General features: G+C 40.9%; 1 protein-coding gene across 2 annotated transcripts in view; it reads right to left on the bottom strand.

The window, feature by feature from the left end:
- PLXDC1 (plexin domain containing 1) overlaps window positions 1-16,860 on the bottom strand; it is a 90,226-nt gene that overhangs the window by 2,933 nt on the left and 70,433 nt on the right. Inside the window, exons 9-12 of one of the 2 annotated variants that reach the window (XM_072646273.1) lie at window positions 15,436-15,517; window positions 6,995-7,055; window positions 4,733-4,868; window positions 1,910-1,945 (exon numbers count right to left, since the gene is read on the bottom strand). In XM_072646273.1, coding sequence (XP_072502374.1) covers window positions 1,910-1,945; window positions 4,733-4,868; window positions 6,995-7,055; window positions 15,436-15,517 — 315 coding nt within the window. The remainder of the gene's footprint in view (window positions 1-1,909; window positions 1,946-4,732; window positions 4,869-6,994; window positions 7,056-15,435; window positions 15,518-16,860) is intronic. The other variant, XM_072646274.1, reaches the window with a different exon arrangement.

Consider the following 16,860-nt stretch of genomic DNA (forward strand, 5'->3'; position numbering starts at 1 on the left):
ATTTGTGTGTGTGTCCTGGACCCCTTGTGAAGTCTAGTGAAACCTATGGACTCCTTTTCAGAATATCCTTGGAGGTAGGTGCTTTTTTTCCCATTTTACAAGATGAGGAAACTGAGACAGACAAAATTTAAGTGATTTGTTCAAAGTCACAGAGGTAGTAAGTGTCTGAGGTTGGATTTGAATTCAGGTCATCTAGACTCCAGGCCCAGCTCTCTGTCCACCTGACTACCTCACTGACAGACCAAAGGTTGATGAAAGTAAAATTTCAGTTTTTTTTCCATTCAGTTCATGAATTCCCCTAAAATCTATAAACAGACCCCAGGTTAGCAATCTCTGTCTAGGAGGGCACCATATTATAGGGGAGTCAAGATCAATTAACATGTGATAAACAAAAATACATGATTGCCTCTATATAGAAATTTGGTGGGATGAGAAAAGTTAAAAGGAATAGATACTTCTTATGTGGTACATTAAGATCAAAGGATCATAGATTTAGAACTGGATGGGAATTTAGAAGTCACGTAGTCCAAAACCTTTATTTTACAAAGGGTCCAAGGAGGTTATGTGTCTTTTCCAAAATCACAAAGGTAGTAAGTTACAGTGAGATTCAGACCCAGACTTTCTGAATGAGAATCATGTATTGTTCCCCAACTCACAGCTGCCTCCCTAATGACTCCTATCTGTGGGTCCCCTATCTGCTGCCAGGTATAATGCAAATAATAAGGAAGCCCCAGAATCTAGCTCTGCTGTGGTCCCCGTAATCTACAATTCCCACCTCTCTAAAGGCAGTTTCTGATTAGCAACCACTGGAGGATTATTGAGCTAATTCTCCTAACTGCTTTCCCTTGACTTGGCTCAGACACTGTCTGCAGTGATTCTGATGATGTGAGCCAACATTTGATGGTTATAGCCTAACAGGAGTATCTGGCTGAGGAGAGGATTTGGTTACTTGCCTTTGCTCTCCATTTGCTATGTTCCTGGAGACCTGGTTAAATGGCACTGCATTAACGGCTCCCTTCTCAACTTTGGGATTCCCAGATAACAGTCCCTCATTTCTGGGGGTTGGCTGGCTGGCTGACTGTCAGTCAGACTGTTTTCATTGAGAGACTCCATTAAAGAAGCAGCAGTCTGGAACTGAGTTCTGTACCACTCAGATGTGGCACTCCATTTAGGGAATCACTTATCTTCAAGATGCTAACTTTCTAGGTAATTATTAATGGGCACATGGGTACCAGTGTGGAGAATAATGAGGCATCTTTGGGTTCTAGATACTCACCCTTCAAATCCCCTTGCAGGCTGCAAGTTTTCTGTGTTTACTGCCAACACAGATTCAGAACTAAGGGATGCCTCACCTCCTCTAAAGAGCTAAATCTATATCCTTCATTGATTGGAATGTTGGTGCTGATGAAAACCCATTAGCCATCTGCTGAGAGCTGCCATGAGGCAATCTCATTCCATCTTATCCATGCTGCCTTCTTTTCATTCCAGAGCTATACATATTCAATCACACAGAGGGTCAAGAAGGCAGAATTATTAGTGAGATTTAGAGTAGAGAAATTAGAAATAACCAGAGAGGAGCAATCTTCTCAAAGCTCTTGGGGGCATAGCCTAGGGAAGAGTGAAGGTATCCAGAGGATTTAGCTTTCTCCAGACTAAAAAGGAAAAAAGGCAAAAGGTGCGTGCGCCTTGGGCACGGGCCCCATTGTCGAAGTGTTAGCAAAATCTGGAGGAATTAACCAATCCAACAACTAGCACTAATTAAGTTCCTACCCAAAATTAGGCTCTAGGGATAGAAAGACAAAAATTTAAAAAACTTTTACTCCTAAGAACTTATATTTAATTGGGAGGGGGAAAAAAGTGTGTGCATACAAAATATAGTTAAACTAAACACAGACCAGTAAATACTTACCGCCCCTTCCCCCATGTGGATTCAACTTTGTGTCATCTTTAAGAAGACAAAAAACAATTATGTTTTATTCTATAGATTTTAAAAACAAAAGTTTAAAAAGTCAATTTCTTGCTCTCTAGCCCCAAAGAGACTGATTTTTTAAAAACTGCGTTAGATTTTGGTCTTGGTTTTTCAGGAATGTAAGAGATTCACATAAGTGCATTTTTTAGATAATTGAAGTTTATTCTTCTAAACACAAACTTTTTTTTTTTAAATGTAACCATTTTGGACATTTCTACAATGGTCTCTCTCATATATGTATACAAATATATACATGTATATATTCCTCTTGTTTTTAAAATAAAGAATACTGAATATAATTTAATCTAGCTTTTATGTAGCCATCATTATGAACACTATATGTTATAAGAGCATTGCACAACTGACTATTGTAATGCAATGTAATGCAGCACCTCAGGGTGTTGCCATAAAAAGGGGACAAGGCAGCTGAGCCATGGGGCTGGAAGGCAGCAGCTGCTGCTAATGGTCTAATGAGGACACCAGCCTCTGTCCTATTCTGAGGCTGCCTGCAGATGGAAGAGCAGAGGAGCCCAAACTTCTGGGATGGTGTTTGGGTTGACCCAAAAAGTTGCAGCTGCACAACCTTACATATCAAAAGAAACAAGAACGAGAGAGCTACCAGACAAGACCCCTGCATGGCAGAGTGACAGAATAAAAGTTCCAGGATAAAACTAATCAAACTAATCCCATATAATAGCAAAACCTGTGGTTTTAGCCTCTGTAAATTTTTTTTAACTTCCAAACAAACACCAAATAAAAGAAATCTCTCTCTGTTTGTCTGTCCCTCTCTCTGTCTCTGTCCTTCTCTCTCTTGGTGTGTGTGTCTCTCAGTCTCTCTTTCTCCCTCTCTGACAGAATAGCAAAAGAGATGTACATGAAACTGGGAATTTTTGTTTTGCGCAGGTGCTTCCTAGGTGCATAGGATTTAGAACTGGAAGGAAGCTTAGATTAACTTAGATTAACTAGTCCATCCTGCCATTTTACAGAAGAGTAAACTGAGGCACAAAGAGTGGAAGCGACTTGGTCATACAATCCATTGGTGGTAGAGCCAAAGCAAAGAACCAGTAGGATCTTCTTTCCACCATACCACATTCTAGAGTTGGAGTCAGAGTTTCCTTGGAATGCCTTCTCCCCCATCTACTGAAATTCTTTCTACTCTCCATAGTCCATTTCCATGTCCACCTCCTTCACAAGCCCATGTCTGAGTATTCTAAGCCTCTTCTCTTCCTTCACTAACTGCTACTGAGCTCACAGTCAATAGCACACAGGTTAGCTCTTCGGCTGGCCTGTAAGCTGTTTAAAGGGAGGGAACCATGGCATATACTTCTTTTGCATCTCTCTTCCCCCCAACCAGTGCCTAGCACAGTGCTCTAGAAGGTGCTCAGTAATTATCAGTTGCTTGACTGACTGACTTCTTCACTCAAGTGAGAACTCAACTACTTTGTTAGTTCTTCATGGTAAGAATTATTTCCAGAACAATTAACAGGTAATTCTGGTGCCCAGGACAAATTACAGCCAAAAAAAAGGCAAGGGGGCTGGAAGTAAGCAGCATGGAAAGCACTCTTAAATTAACTTTTTTAAAAGACAAATTCAGTTGGGGAAAGTTGTGAAAAGCCTTTGGACCTCAGGCTTTTCTCTTAGGGTGAGAGGCCTCAAGATGTGGTTATTGGATGAAGAGGAGGGAGCCGGGCTGGCAGGTCAAGCAGGAGCTTTCATGGGGTGCTACTGCTTTGGGGGACAGAGAAAGAGGGGGAGGAATTATAATTATTCTAGGTAATTAGGTGCTAAATTCAGTTGTTTCTGTATGTCATATATATGTGTATGTATACATATATATGAATGCAGAATATAGAAACATAGATTCTATGTTTCTGTATAGAGAAGCATAAGTGTTATAAATGCCCTCTAAATTTCAAGGCACTAGAATGAAGTCCTGACTGCCCTGCCCTAGTTACCCTCTGATTTTTTCCTTTTCTAGTGTATCTCCTCACAGTACTTAATACTTAGTACATAGTATTTAGTACTTAATACAATTTTTTTGTACTTAATACATGCTTATTACTGAGGAATTTATAGTGATATAATCCATTTATCTCTTAAGTCACCTCTTTCCCCCTCTCTCCCACTCCCCCCAGCCTTTGGCTACTATTTTCCACTGCCTAAAAATCAATATTTTTCCTTCTTTAGTTCAAGTATCAGTGTTGTTCCAACGATCCCCAGGACTTGAGAAACTGTCCTTTATTTAAAGATCTGAAGGAGAGTTTCTGGAGTATGCATTACCCTACTGTTTCTCAGGATCCAATGATGAGTCCATGAATCAGATGTCAACTCAGGGATTTCTCTCCTTTCCTTGCCCTTCACAATTTTCTGGATGAGGTCAATTTTGCTACCCCAGGGAAACTTTACAAAACTGTGCCTAGGGCAATTGGCATAAAATAAGCTCTCAAAGCAACTTTCAAAGACAAATTTAGTTGGGAAGAGTGTTGGTAAAGATTCTAGGACACAAGGTTGCACAGAGAGAGACTCTAATCATAACCTTATGGAACAGGGCTGGGGCTGAGGACTGAGTTAGATACGGAGGAGAAATCATGCCATCTAGCAGCTTTCTGTTTTAACTAATTGTTCTGGCTAACTAGGTACTGAGCTCAGCATAATTTTTTTTTTGCAAGGATGGAATGTGAAAGCCATGACATCCTTTAAATTTTGGTTGCTTAGGACAATGCCCCACTCGCCTGTCCTAGTTATGGCTCTGTCTGGATGTACCTTCTGTGGTGAGGTGGTCAATAAAGAGAGAAGAGGCAGAAGTGGTGAATGCTCCATCGAAAGGGGTGAAGAAGGTCTCAGGGGATGAGGCATAATGTTCTTCATCCTGGAAATCCTCACACGTCCTGCCATCTGCCTGAAAAAGAGAGCCAGCCTCTGAGGATTCTCCTTTGCACAATGGTCTTAAGTTCTGCTTAAGACTGTAAGATTTGGGAGCTAGAAGGGACCTTAGTGATAACAGGATCAGAGATCATAGAAAAGGAGCCCGGAGATCATCTTTTTCAGCACTCTCACTTCATTTTTACCAAATAAGTAGCTGATGGGGCAAATAAGTAGCATAGTGGAGTTCCAAGCCTGATGTCAGGAAGACTCATCTCCATGAGTTCAAATCCAGCCTCAGACACTTACTAGTTATGTGACCCTGGGCAAGTCACTTGAATCCTTTTTGTCTCAGTTTCCTGATCTGTAAAATAAGCTGGAGAAGAGAATAGCAAACCACTCCAGTATCTCTGTCAAGAAAACCCTAAATGAGTCATGAAGAGTGGAACACGACTGAAATGACTGAATAACAACAAAGAAACTGATGCTTAGAAGGAAAAATTACTTTCCAAGATCACATAGATAGTAAGTGACAGCGGCTGGGATGGGAACCTAGGTGTGAACACCCGAGCAATAGATTTTCTGATGTTAGAAAACGAACCCATGTGTGACGTTCTTTTTGTTTGGCCTGAGCTGCCAGAAGACCCAGGGTCAGATATAGTGCCCAAGGGCTTGACTCTGGTGCCTGAAAGCATCTAATTCTTTCCCCTTCCTCAGATAGACTCTCTACTGTTTTATTTTTTAGTGTCTCATTTGACACAATTTAATCTGCCTCAAGTCCTTTTAGAAAGAGGTAAAGGTCAGAATCTTAAGTAAATAGAAGAAATTAGAAATCTCCTTGAGCTGGTGCCATTTATTTAGCACTACAGACCTCACAACAGCCCTAAGAGGCAGATGACGCAGACATTATTATTCCCATTTTACAGATGAGGAAACTGAGGGTCAGTCACAAAGCTAGGGAATGGCATGATCAAAATTACAACCCAGGTCTCCACAGGATCATAGAGATGGGGCATCTAGTCTGCGTCCCTGCCCCCTTTCCCCATTTTACAAATGAGTACATTGAGTTTCGAAAAGGTTAAGTTATTTGTCCTTGGAATCACACAGCTAGTGATTAATCAACAAGCATTTATTAAGTGCCTATTATGTGCCAGATACTGAGGACACAAATACAGACAATGAAATCACCTGTTCTCAAGAAGCTTAATAAGTATTGAGTTAGAATTTGAACCCAGGACTTCTTGACTCTATGTCCAGAATGCCACCTGCTGTGCCACAATGTCACTCAGTCCATTTTGGTAGAAGACAAGGTAGAGCAAGGTGAGGTTAAGTGCTGGATTTAGAGTCAGGAAGCCCTGAGTTCCAGTTTTGCTCCACATATTTATTTCCTGTGTGAGTCTGTGTAAGTCACTTAATCACTGTCTCCTCATCTGTAAAATAAGGGAACTGGAATCGATGGGCATCAGGGTCCCTTACAGTCCTAAATTGATGATCCCATGATAGCAGAGAAAAAGGACACTCGATTTGAGATGAGGACATCTGTTTTTAATCCTATCATACCAAAGACATGTGGATGGTTCTGCCCAACCCATCCCTAGTACCAGAATGACTATCCTGGGATATAGTTGACTGGTTCTGGGGTTCAATATGTATATGTATAAAGAAATCTTTAATTTCCTCTTTTTCTCCCTGCTCTAAATTTGAGTGGCTCATATGAGGATTGAACCCATGACTTTTGATTCCTGATCATGGTTTCCCTCTAACCAACTGATATCCAGTCCAGCAGAAGACCAAGTCAGTTTGACACCAGGTCTAGCTGTGTCATGGTCTCTGCCCAGCCCCACCAAATATGATTCAGAGGCACTGTTCTCCCTCCTTCCAAGCTCTGAGTAAATTTCCAACATTGGACTATATCATGGAATATCACTGTTGATGTTTCTTTGTTCCATGGAACAACGGGATCATAAATATTTCAGTCTCCCAGTCTCTGTAGACTTAATCTGATTGGCTCCAAGACAGTCCATGAGGCAAGTCACAGGTGGAGATGTTAACTTTATAGCAGCCAACAGAGTCAACCACATGGCTAAACCACCTGCCAACAGACCTCTGCCTTCCCTACGTTCCAACCCAGATGGCCAGAAGCAAATAATTTCTCTCTCTCACCTCTCGGGCACAGCCGTAGGCCAACCACTCCTCCCGATAGCGGTCAAAGCCACTGGAACACCTGCAGGGAAGAAGATGCCGCAGAAAGATTGTTGCTTATCTGATCATAGAGTGAATGAGTGGCTCGTTCATTTCACTTGAGGCAGACACAGGCCAACCACCGTGAATCATGTTTTGAGCAGACTGAAGCTAAGGTGGGGTGACCTTCCCAAAGGAAGCTGGGGCATATTCCCATGATGCTAGGCTACTGGTCGTATGCTCAGTGAAAAAGAGCATAAAAGAAAAGTTATTATGTCCTTTGTCCTCTTCCTCTCATCTAGAGATCATCCAGTTCCTGTCTCTAATATTCCATAATATACCATGAATCTAACCTTTCTCCAAATTAGGAGCACCCACAACTGCTTTGTTTCTAGTTCTTTGTTGCCACAAAAGTGCTACTATAGATAGAGTTGGGTTTTAGTTTTTTTTGGTTGGTTTGTTTTACAAGGCAGGACCCACTGGGAAGTAATAGTAATATAAAATACTATTTCCTTATTTTTCTATTTATTCATTCATTCACATATTATCCATTCATTTATATTTTTTTACCTATTTTATTTACCTATTTGCAGGGGATTTATTTATGTATTAAAAGACCAAAAGCTTCCACCTTATTGAAAGCTAAAAGTGGATGAGTGAGGGAGCTTATCAGGGCTTGGAAGTCATCACCATACTCAGATTTGGGGGCCTCAAGTTTAACTGATGTTCATTGCCATGAGCATGTCAGAATCGTCATCTGAAGGGCTGGAGCTAGATCCTGAGACAGGCAGGGTTCTTGGAAAGGCAGCATAGCATAATAGATAGGGCATTGGACTGGCATCGGGTACACGACTTCAAATCCCACCACAGATACTTACCAGCTGTATGACCCTGGGCAAATCACTTAATCTCTCTGTGCCTCATTTCCCTCATCTGTAAAATGAGGGGTTTGGACTAGAAGGCCTCTAGGGTCCCTCCTAGCCCTCTAACTCTGAGCCTATGAGCTGATTAAGAATCCTTCACAGAGGATCTAACCTGGATGCTTTACCCTTGTTAGTCAATTTATGGGAGATGCAAATTTATTAACTGTTCTAAGCTGGCTAGAAGAACTACTTAAGAGATGCTCTAGTCTAAGTTTAATAATAATAATAACAATATATTCTGTGCTCATTAGAAGATAATTGGCTCAGGGAATGGAGTGTTGGACTTGGAGTGCAGAAGACCAGAGTTTCAATCCTGCCACAGACTCTTCCTAGGTTTGTAATACTGGGCAAGTCACTTAATTTCTTTTGGCCTCTATTTCTTCATCTGTGAAAGGGGGTTAATAATAGCACCTATTTCCCAGCATTGTTGTGAGGATCAAATGACATAATTCATGTAAAATGTGATTAAAGTGTTATAGAAATGCTAGCTAGAAGGTGCTTCTCCCACTGGCAATGAATGATATCCTTTGAGTTCCTTTTCTGGGTGTGGGAGTGAGTTATTCTGAACCATCCACATTCTTTTTCTCAAGCATACTGATGACCAATGGCCCAAAAATTTAGGCTATAGCCATGGGGACATTGTAGGGGAGGGTGGGAAGGGAGTAAAACTTCTTTTATCCCTAGTGATCTGATGTGTGGCCTTGGCCCCACTGCTAATGGGATACTAGGATGGGTTGGGGTTCATTGACCAGAACAGCTTTAGCCTAGCATCACTGAAGAGCCAGTTTAGACAAGATGTGTGGAGCATCCACACTGAGGCATCTGTGTGCCTCAGGAAGCATTAAATTCAGGTGAGGTTTAAAAGCAAGAAAACAGGGACATGAGACTCTGTGCCTAGGCTTACATTTTGTACCTTTCCAATCCAACTCAGGGCTATAACTCAAGGTGAATGGGTTCTCCCTGCTCTGGCTCACTGAAGCACCCAGTAGATTAAGTACAAAATATGAAATTGCTTCTATAGGGATATCTGTTTACAATTTCCTTCAAGAGTAGCTATTCATGGGGAAGTAATTCCAGAACTATAACTAGGCATTTTTGTACTTAGGGTAAGTATAACAAGCCATGCCCAGGGCAAACAGCATGAAATGTGTATGCAGGTATCCAAGGGGAGGAGCAGCAGGTGGGAGAGGAGATTTTAACCCTGGCAGATAGGTAAATAGATATCTATTTTAACTAATTATTCTTTTGAACTTGACTCTAAACTCAACTGTTTCCCCACTGCTAAAGTACTGAATGTGCTGTCAGAACCCTCTAAATTCAGCACCCTGGGACAAAGTCCCAGTTGACCTGCCCTAGTTACAATTCTGGAAAATTCAAGTTCAGAAGTATGTCTCATGATCTCACATCTGAAGGGACAACTAGAAAATGAAATCATTGAAAGTCTGTAAAAACAGCCACACATTTTTACTTTTCTTCCGAGGCAGAATCCCAAGAAGGCTACAGGAACTTGGTGAGTTCTTCATACCTTCCCTTTACTAAGAACAATCCTGCCAAAAAGAGGGAATGTGCCATCATTCATTAGTAACTCAGGGGATTAGCTCACACTTCTCCTCAATTCTTTGCCATTAATGATCAGAAATAAGAGTCCTGCTGGGAAGGATGAAAAAGCTGGAAGTCAGAGGTCCCCACAGAGGCCATTCCTTAGTCCAGCTGTGTTGGAAGGCACCAAAGTTTCCTGTGGGGAAGATGGAAAGATGAAGAGGAAGATGGTGCAAAATGAACAAAAAAAAATTCTTAAAATCATGATGTTGAAATTTCTGTTCTCTAGTCTTTGATGCCAGGGAAATCCATAAAGTCTGTGTTTGGGTCCAACAACATCTGTGCAGGGAAAAATAACATGAAAAACCAAAGAGAGCTAAGAAGTGATCATCAGTAAGAAAGCTCCCTACATGCCCTGCAATCCAGAGATCCAAGATGTTCTTTCTCCAGAGGCCCATTCTGCCTTTGCTATCTGATGATGGCTCAACATCACTGGGACATGTTCTCTGAGATGTTTTTTTTTTATGAGTACCAATGGCTCTTAAGTCATCCCTATAATCTTTTCAGGTCAGAACCACTTCTATTACAGTTGGAAGGACGTTTAGAAGTAATGTTGTCCAACCTCCTCATTTGACAAAAGTAATGAAATCACTTAACCCAAGGTCACGCAGTCAGTTTGTAATGGCACTAAGGATGCAACCCAAGGTCCCTGTCTGGAGCTGTATCTGCGAATTTTTGCCCCTGAGGCAAGTGGTACCCTCAGTTGAAAGAGCTTGGTGGAAAGAAAGTTCACCCAGTCCACCATCTTGTGGTTTGCTAGTCTTTTAGGTGCTAAGTTCTGTTGTTTCTCTGGTGCCAAAGGATTGCAGTCAATCAAAGTTCTCTAAATTTGAAACTATGGGACAAAGTCCTAGTCATCTCTCCTACTTACAGCTCTGCTCCTGACTCCTTGTTCCATGTTCTCTCTACTGTGCCATGTTGGCTCCTCTTGTGACTAATAATATACATTTTGAGATGGTTGGTTGGTCTTGGCCATTGTCAGTGTTTGAAGAACTGGGATTTTCCCTCTATCTGGACTTTGACAAGGATCAGACTTGACAATTTGACCTTATTGGCATTATGTCACACTGTCCCAAACTAAAAGTACATCTTAGTGAAGGGATGAAAAGAAGACACCTCACATTGACTGAAGTAGCTGAAATCAGGCTCCACCACTGACTGTCCCCACAGCATAGTAGAAAGAGCGACAGATATGGAGTTAGTGGACCTGGGTTTGAAGTTCACTTCTATCACTTGGGAAAGACCCTTAACACCCCCAGTTTCTGCATCTGTAAACTGTGGAAGTTGAATCAGATGACTTCTAAGTTCTCTTTTCACTTTATAACCATGAGCCCCCAATTCCCAAAACAAAAAGAGGGAAAGTTTTGAATGTGCAGCAGAGGGTGGATGGAGATGAAAGAGGGAAAAAAAGGGAAAACAGAGTGAGTCCATGAAATAGTCTAAGCACTTGGGTGTGGCCTTTTGACTGAGTCCAAGTTTTATAGAGCAAATCCTTTTATTAAGGAGATTTGTTCTGTGAAGTTTGGATTTAGTCAGTGGGCCACACTTGAGGGCCTAGAGGGCCATGTGTGGTCACCCATCTGTTCTAAGAAAGAGATATAGGAGACACTATATTGAGGATCTCACCAATGCCACCAGCTTTTTCTGTCCCTTGGTTTTCTTTTCTTTTCTTTCTTTTTGGAGAAGCATTTGGAGATAAGTGACTTGCCCACAGTCACACAGCTAGTAAGTATCTGAGGCTGGATTTGAACCCCCGGTCCTCCTGCCTCCAGATCCAGTGCTCTGTCCACAGCGACACCTAGCTGCTCCTTCCTTAGTTTTCAGGAACGAGGATTTCTGACATCTTTGTAAAAGTTATAGATTTGAAAGTAATCACAAGAGGACAGATAGAAACCCAAGGAGGGTCAGAGGAGGTGTGGCATCAACATATTTTCCCACTTAAAAGTAGAGTTATAGCCTTGCATTTCTTCTGAGTGAATTACACTGTAATTTTATTGCACAGAATTGAAAATGTAGACCTCGCATAAGCCCCTCCCCCAACAGTAACATGGCCAATTTTTCTCAAAGTTGAGACTGACTCAAACCTCATTAAACTGTCATGTTCTCTGGCTGTGTTTCTCTTTTCCTCCCTCTCCTCTTCCCTTCCTCCTCAACCTTCACAAGTCATAGCCTAGGATCAGGCCTACATGTGAAACAGAAGTGTATGATCTGTACAAACAAGAGTTTTGTTTTTATAAGATTGTATTCTGTGTTCTGTCACTATGACTCCCATCTGAGTGTCCAAATTTATTTGACTTCACATAACAGGATGATGCTTTACAAAATGTTATCCTTGCCTTTGAGAAGTGAAAAGGACTGTACTCTTTGTCTTAAACATTCTCTTATTACAGGACTCTACCAGAAAAATATTCATCAAGAACAGGGTAGGGGGAGGGCAGGGAGAGAGAGCACAAAAGAATTTGTTCGAATATATTTATGTCACGTTATTTGAAATTGAGAAAACAAAATACCCCAAACTAGAAGCAATTGTCCAACAGTAGGGAAATGCTTTAACATATTGTCATATGTCAACAGAATGGGATGCTATATCATAATTAGGAAAAACAAATGTAAAGAACATAAAAAATTGGAAAACTCATATGAAATAACATGGGGTGAAGAAAATAGGGCCAGAAGATTGACTACAATTACATGAAAGAAAAATATAAAAAGCACACTGAGGTAAATGCTGATGTGATAGCTGTTCTCCATACATCATCTTCCATCTCCTGCCTCAAAACAAGTGGGTTGTCCCCAGACCTGGAACACACTCCCTTCTCACTTCCTCACCTTCCCCTAAGAGAGTCATTCGTCTCTTTTTTGGAGGGGCATTCTACGGAAAGAAACTGAGTTCCCCTATCTCACCCAAACTGGAAGTGCAACATCCACAGGCACATCCCAAAAGTGATTGGCACCAAAGTATTACCCTGTTTCATTTTTCTGGCCTGGGCCAGTTGGTCCTTCCTTGGTCAGCCTGGTGGCCTTCTGCTCCAGGGACCTCGCCATATTGGTGCTGGACTTAGTTTGGACACTCAATCGGCTTTAGCCTCACTTTAACTCGGAACTCCTGAATCAAGAGATCCAGCAAACTCAGACTCCCCAGAAACAGACTTCAGGTATTCTAACTTCTTTCAAAGCAGGTTTCATGTCCTTCATAATGTCTTTCCCAATCCCCCCAGTTATCAATACATTTTCTTGAAATTTTATTATTGGGTCATTTTTCAGTTATGTCTGACTTGACCCTATTTGGGGTTTTCTTTGCAAATATATTGGAGTGGTTTGCCATTTCCTTCTCCAGCTCATTTTACAGATGAGGAAACTGAAGCAGAAGGCAAGATTAAGTGACTTGCCCAGGATCATACAGCTAGTAGGTGTCTGAGGTCACATTTGAACTCAGGTCTTTCTGATTGGAAAGCCCTCTACCCACTGCACCACCTAGCTATCCAAAGAGTTGTAGATATAAGCTCAATTAGGTTTCTCATTTTTAAAGACTTAAGTTTCTAATTTTGTTGTTTGTCTTTCATTTTTGAAGAGAAACAATGATATCACGATGATGTCTTGATTTGTACATTAATTAGATTAAAGTTAGGTAGACTTGCAAGTCATCAGCCTCACTCTTTCTTCCAGTGTCATGGAAGTCCAATGGCAGGACAAAAGTCAAAATGTCTGGTGATGGCCTGGGATGTAGTCGATGATGACCTTGGCATCTTCAATGCCTTGACCAAGTTCTAAGTACTCTTTGGAACAAATTATTCTCATCCACCCATTCTAATGAGGAAGGTCTTCACCTGCTTGGGACAGACATTTCCTTTCCTCACTGATAGATCTGAGATTTGCCTATTACTCTCAGCCAGGTTTAGACCATCTGCTAAAATGGTTTGCTGAGGTGTGGCCACTATATATGTTATAGCTTCTTGGAGCCACAGGTGAGAATTGGGTGAATGAGGTGGACCCTAAATGTAGATGAGCAGCCCTGAAAAGGGTTCAGCAAGACCTTATACCAAAGGTGCTAGTCCTCCTGAACACCACATACACCCCAAGTGCCTAGTAGATTTACTTGGTACTTGGTGTATTTATGATCTCATCTGTGTGGGTGCTTCCTTTGGTTGCAGATAATAACTCATCCATGTTTTTTCCACATGTGGTATTAATTATTTGTTGTTTTTTTAAAGTTGCCATAATCCTCTCCCCAACCCACATGACCCAACCCATTCAGCGGGCAGGTAGGCAAACTGACATGTAATGAGGTAGAATAAAAGTGCACCTATTGGGAAAGGAATACAAGTATCCTAACTTGCAAACTTCCCCCCTTTTCACCCCTGGACTAAGGACAGTGTCAGTCCTGTTCAAAGACAGTTGATTACATAGCAGTCAGTTTCTATGCAACAAGATTTTGGAAAAGAGGAAAGGAAATAGTAACGGATGATATGACAGCTTTATGGGAAGTATGACACTGTAATTCTCAAGAGTGCCTAAAAGTTTTATTCTCTTAAGTTTCTATTGCTTTCCCAGCTTGCAAAAGTTAGTTATACAAAAAGGATGTTTTTCTCCTGATCCTTATTTATCAAAGTAAAGTCCTGGTCAGGAGAGCAGGGCTTTGATTCCCAGTCTGCTCCATGAGGAATTGGATTCTAAATGAGAAAACGAGTTTGATTTCAAGACTTTTTGATCCCAAACTTGAATAGAACCCAGAACTTTCTGGGCTTCCAAAAACCAACCAATCAAAATCTGTCTGCAATTTTTCACTAACTTCTTGAGGGCCGGCAAAATGATTTAATTGAAACAGAAAAAGAAATAAAACAAACATTACAAATATTCTCAGTAATATATTTCCCTTCCTTCTTTGCAGAGATGGGGTATTATGGAGGTAGAACATAGCATATACTGCTAGACTTGGGTGATGGGTTGGTTAGTTTTGATAAATGGCCTTTTCTTCCCTCTTTTTTATTCTTTGTCATAAGGGTGTCTCTCTCGTTCAATCATTTCAAGTCATGTCTGACTCTTCACAACCCCATTTGGGGTTTTCTTGGGAAAGATACTGGAGTGGTTTGCCATTTCCTTCTCTAGCTCATTTTATAGATGAGGAAATTGAAGGAAACAGGATTAAGTGACTTGCTTAGGGTCAAACAGCTAGTAAATGTCTGAGACCAGACTTGAACTGATGAAGATCAGTCTGATTCCAAGCCCAGTGCTCTATGCCACCTAGTTGGGGCAGAGGAAAAGGACATACTAAGAAATAAAAGTGAGGTCCAAACCAAGAGATATTAATAAAAAAGAAAAACACATTCTCAGCAATCATTACTCAAATACGTGCATTCGTATTCTCCTCTTCCTCAGTCTAGTCTGGAGAAAAGATTTATCCTGAGTTCCTCTCTGTAAACTGTCTCCCTAACTTTCCCATCATGCTTTCTACTTCCCTGCTGTCCTAAGGATGGCATCTGCAAAATCTGTTTCATGGCATTGATTAATGGCACTATAGGGACCTCTCTCAGAGGCCAATGGGAGCCCAAGTTCAGATCTTGCTCCAGGTTCCTGAATAATTTGACCCTTTTCCTAGGGAAGGAAGAAATAGCAGTGCCTGGGGTTTTTAGACATTCTATCCAGTAGTTTGTCCTCCTAATCCTGTATCAGTTCTGCAGAAAATTCTCCTCTTGTGAAGTCTCCAGGCTAATCTTTAGACTTTGGAAGTGTGACAGATTTGAATCAGACAAGGCATACTCCCTCATACCGAGCTGGGCACGTCCCCATGATGCCAAGCGACAGGACATGAGGAACAGGCATGGGGTGGGCATACTGTTTTCCTCTCCCCTTACCCCTCCTGCCTGCACAAGGAAGACATCAGGGTCAACCTGTCCACGCTACCTCTGGAGGACGTGACACCAGCTGCAGTTGAAGGTCAAGTCTGAGGAGACGCAGACTTCACAGCTCTGATGTTGCAGACAGGCTGAAAGAGAGAAAGCAAAGGAATCAGTCCCTTTGCTGTCAAGATCGCCTGGAGTGGGTCATGAGAGTTTCCAAGGCAGGTCCACACAGTCCAGCAGGTCCACAGAGTTATCAAGTACTGGGGCTATTGATGAAAATATGGTGCCACAAAGCTGACTCATTGCTTTCAAAACTGTCTCATATGTTTGTTCTTCCTCCTAAAAGATCCATAATCCTCCCATTTAACATATTTTATACCAAACTGTGTGTATCTGTTTAACTCTCCTTTGTTTGATTCAGAAAAGAGTAAGGTTCCTGAAATATTCCTTTCTCATGTTTGCATATACCCTAATTATGTGAAATAAATTCCTCTCCCCTTTCTCCCTGTTTCTTTCCTACTGTATTCCATTTCTCCCTCTCTTCTTTCCTTTGTTAAAATCAATAAAACCAGCTCCATTGTTCAAAGGCAGTTTTGCTCCTTTGGTGACTACTGAGGGGATCCTTACTCTTCTCACCCCTTTATATGCTAAAAATTTCATCATCATTTAGTCCTTTCAATTGTTCCAATGAAATTATCTTTCCAGGTTTTTCTTTTCTATTAAAAGTACATTTGTCCATTCCTGTAGGATAATACTCAGTTTTGCAGGGTTAACTCTCTTTGTGGCTCTTTTCAGAATTGTTTTCTTTAACTTGTAAGCTCTGGACTTTGACTATGATATTCCTGGGTGTTTTTAATTTGGGGTTTCTTTTAGGAAGATATCATTGGGTTGTTTTTATTTTCACTTTGCCACTTGATTCTAATAGATTTGGGCAGTTTTGAAAATGATCTCTTGAAATACATTATTTATAATTTTTGTGTAATCATGATTTTCAGAGAGGCTGATGATTAATTATTATTTATTAATTTTAAATTAATTTAATTAGTAATAATTATTTTTTTCTTTACCTTTTTTTCAGGACAGTTATTTTTGATCATAGATACCTTTCATTTTCTTCTATTTTTTTCAATCTTTTGACTTCATTTTAATGTTTTCATAGTCTCATGGAGCAATTGAATTCTGACTGCTCCATTCTATTTTTTTCAGGGTGTCTAGCACTTGGGTAAGTTTTTCTACCATTAATTTAAATTTTTTTTAATCTCCTCATTTTCTCTGGCCATTTCTGTAGTCTTTGCAGTTACACTCTTCCTCAGCCCCCAGTTTTTCTTCTGAGATTCTGCTTATACTTGTTTTGGAATCATTTTTCATCTGTGTTTACCACTTGAATTTCTCTTAATGCATAATATCCATTGTTTTCTTTTTTTTTTCTTCCTTTCTGTTTATTCTTACCTTCCCTGGTAGGGCCCTTCTCCCATTACTCAAAAGC

The sequence above is a fragment of the Notamacropus eugenii genome, chromosome 2 (genome assembly GCF_028372415.1).
Source record: "Notamacropus eugenii isolate mMacEug1 chromosome 2, mMacEug1.pri_v2, whole genome shotgun sequence".
NCBI classification, from domain to species: Eukaryota; Metazoa; Chordata; class Mammalia; order Diprotodontia; family Macropodidae; genus Notamacropus; species Notamacropus eugenii.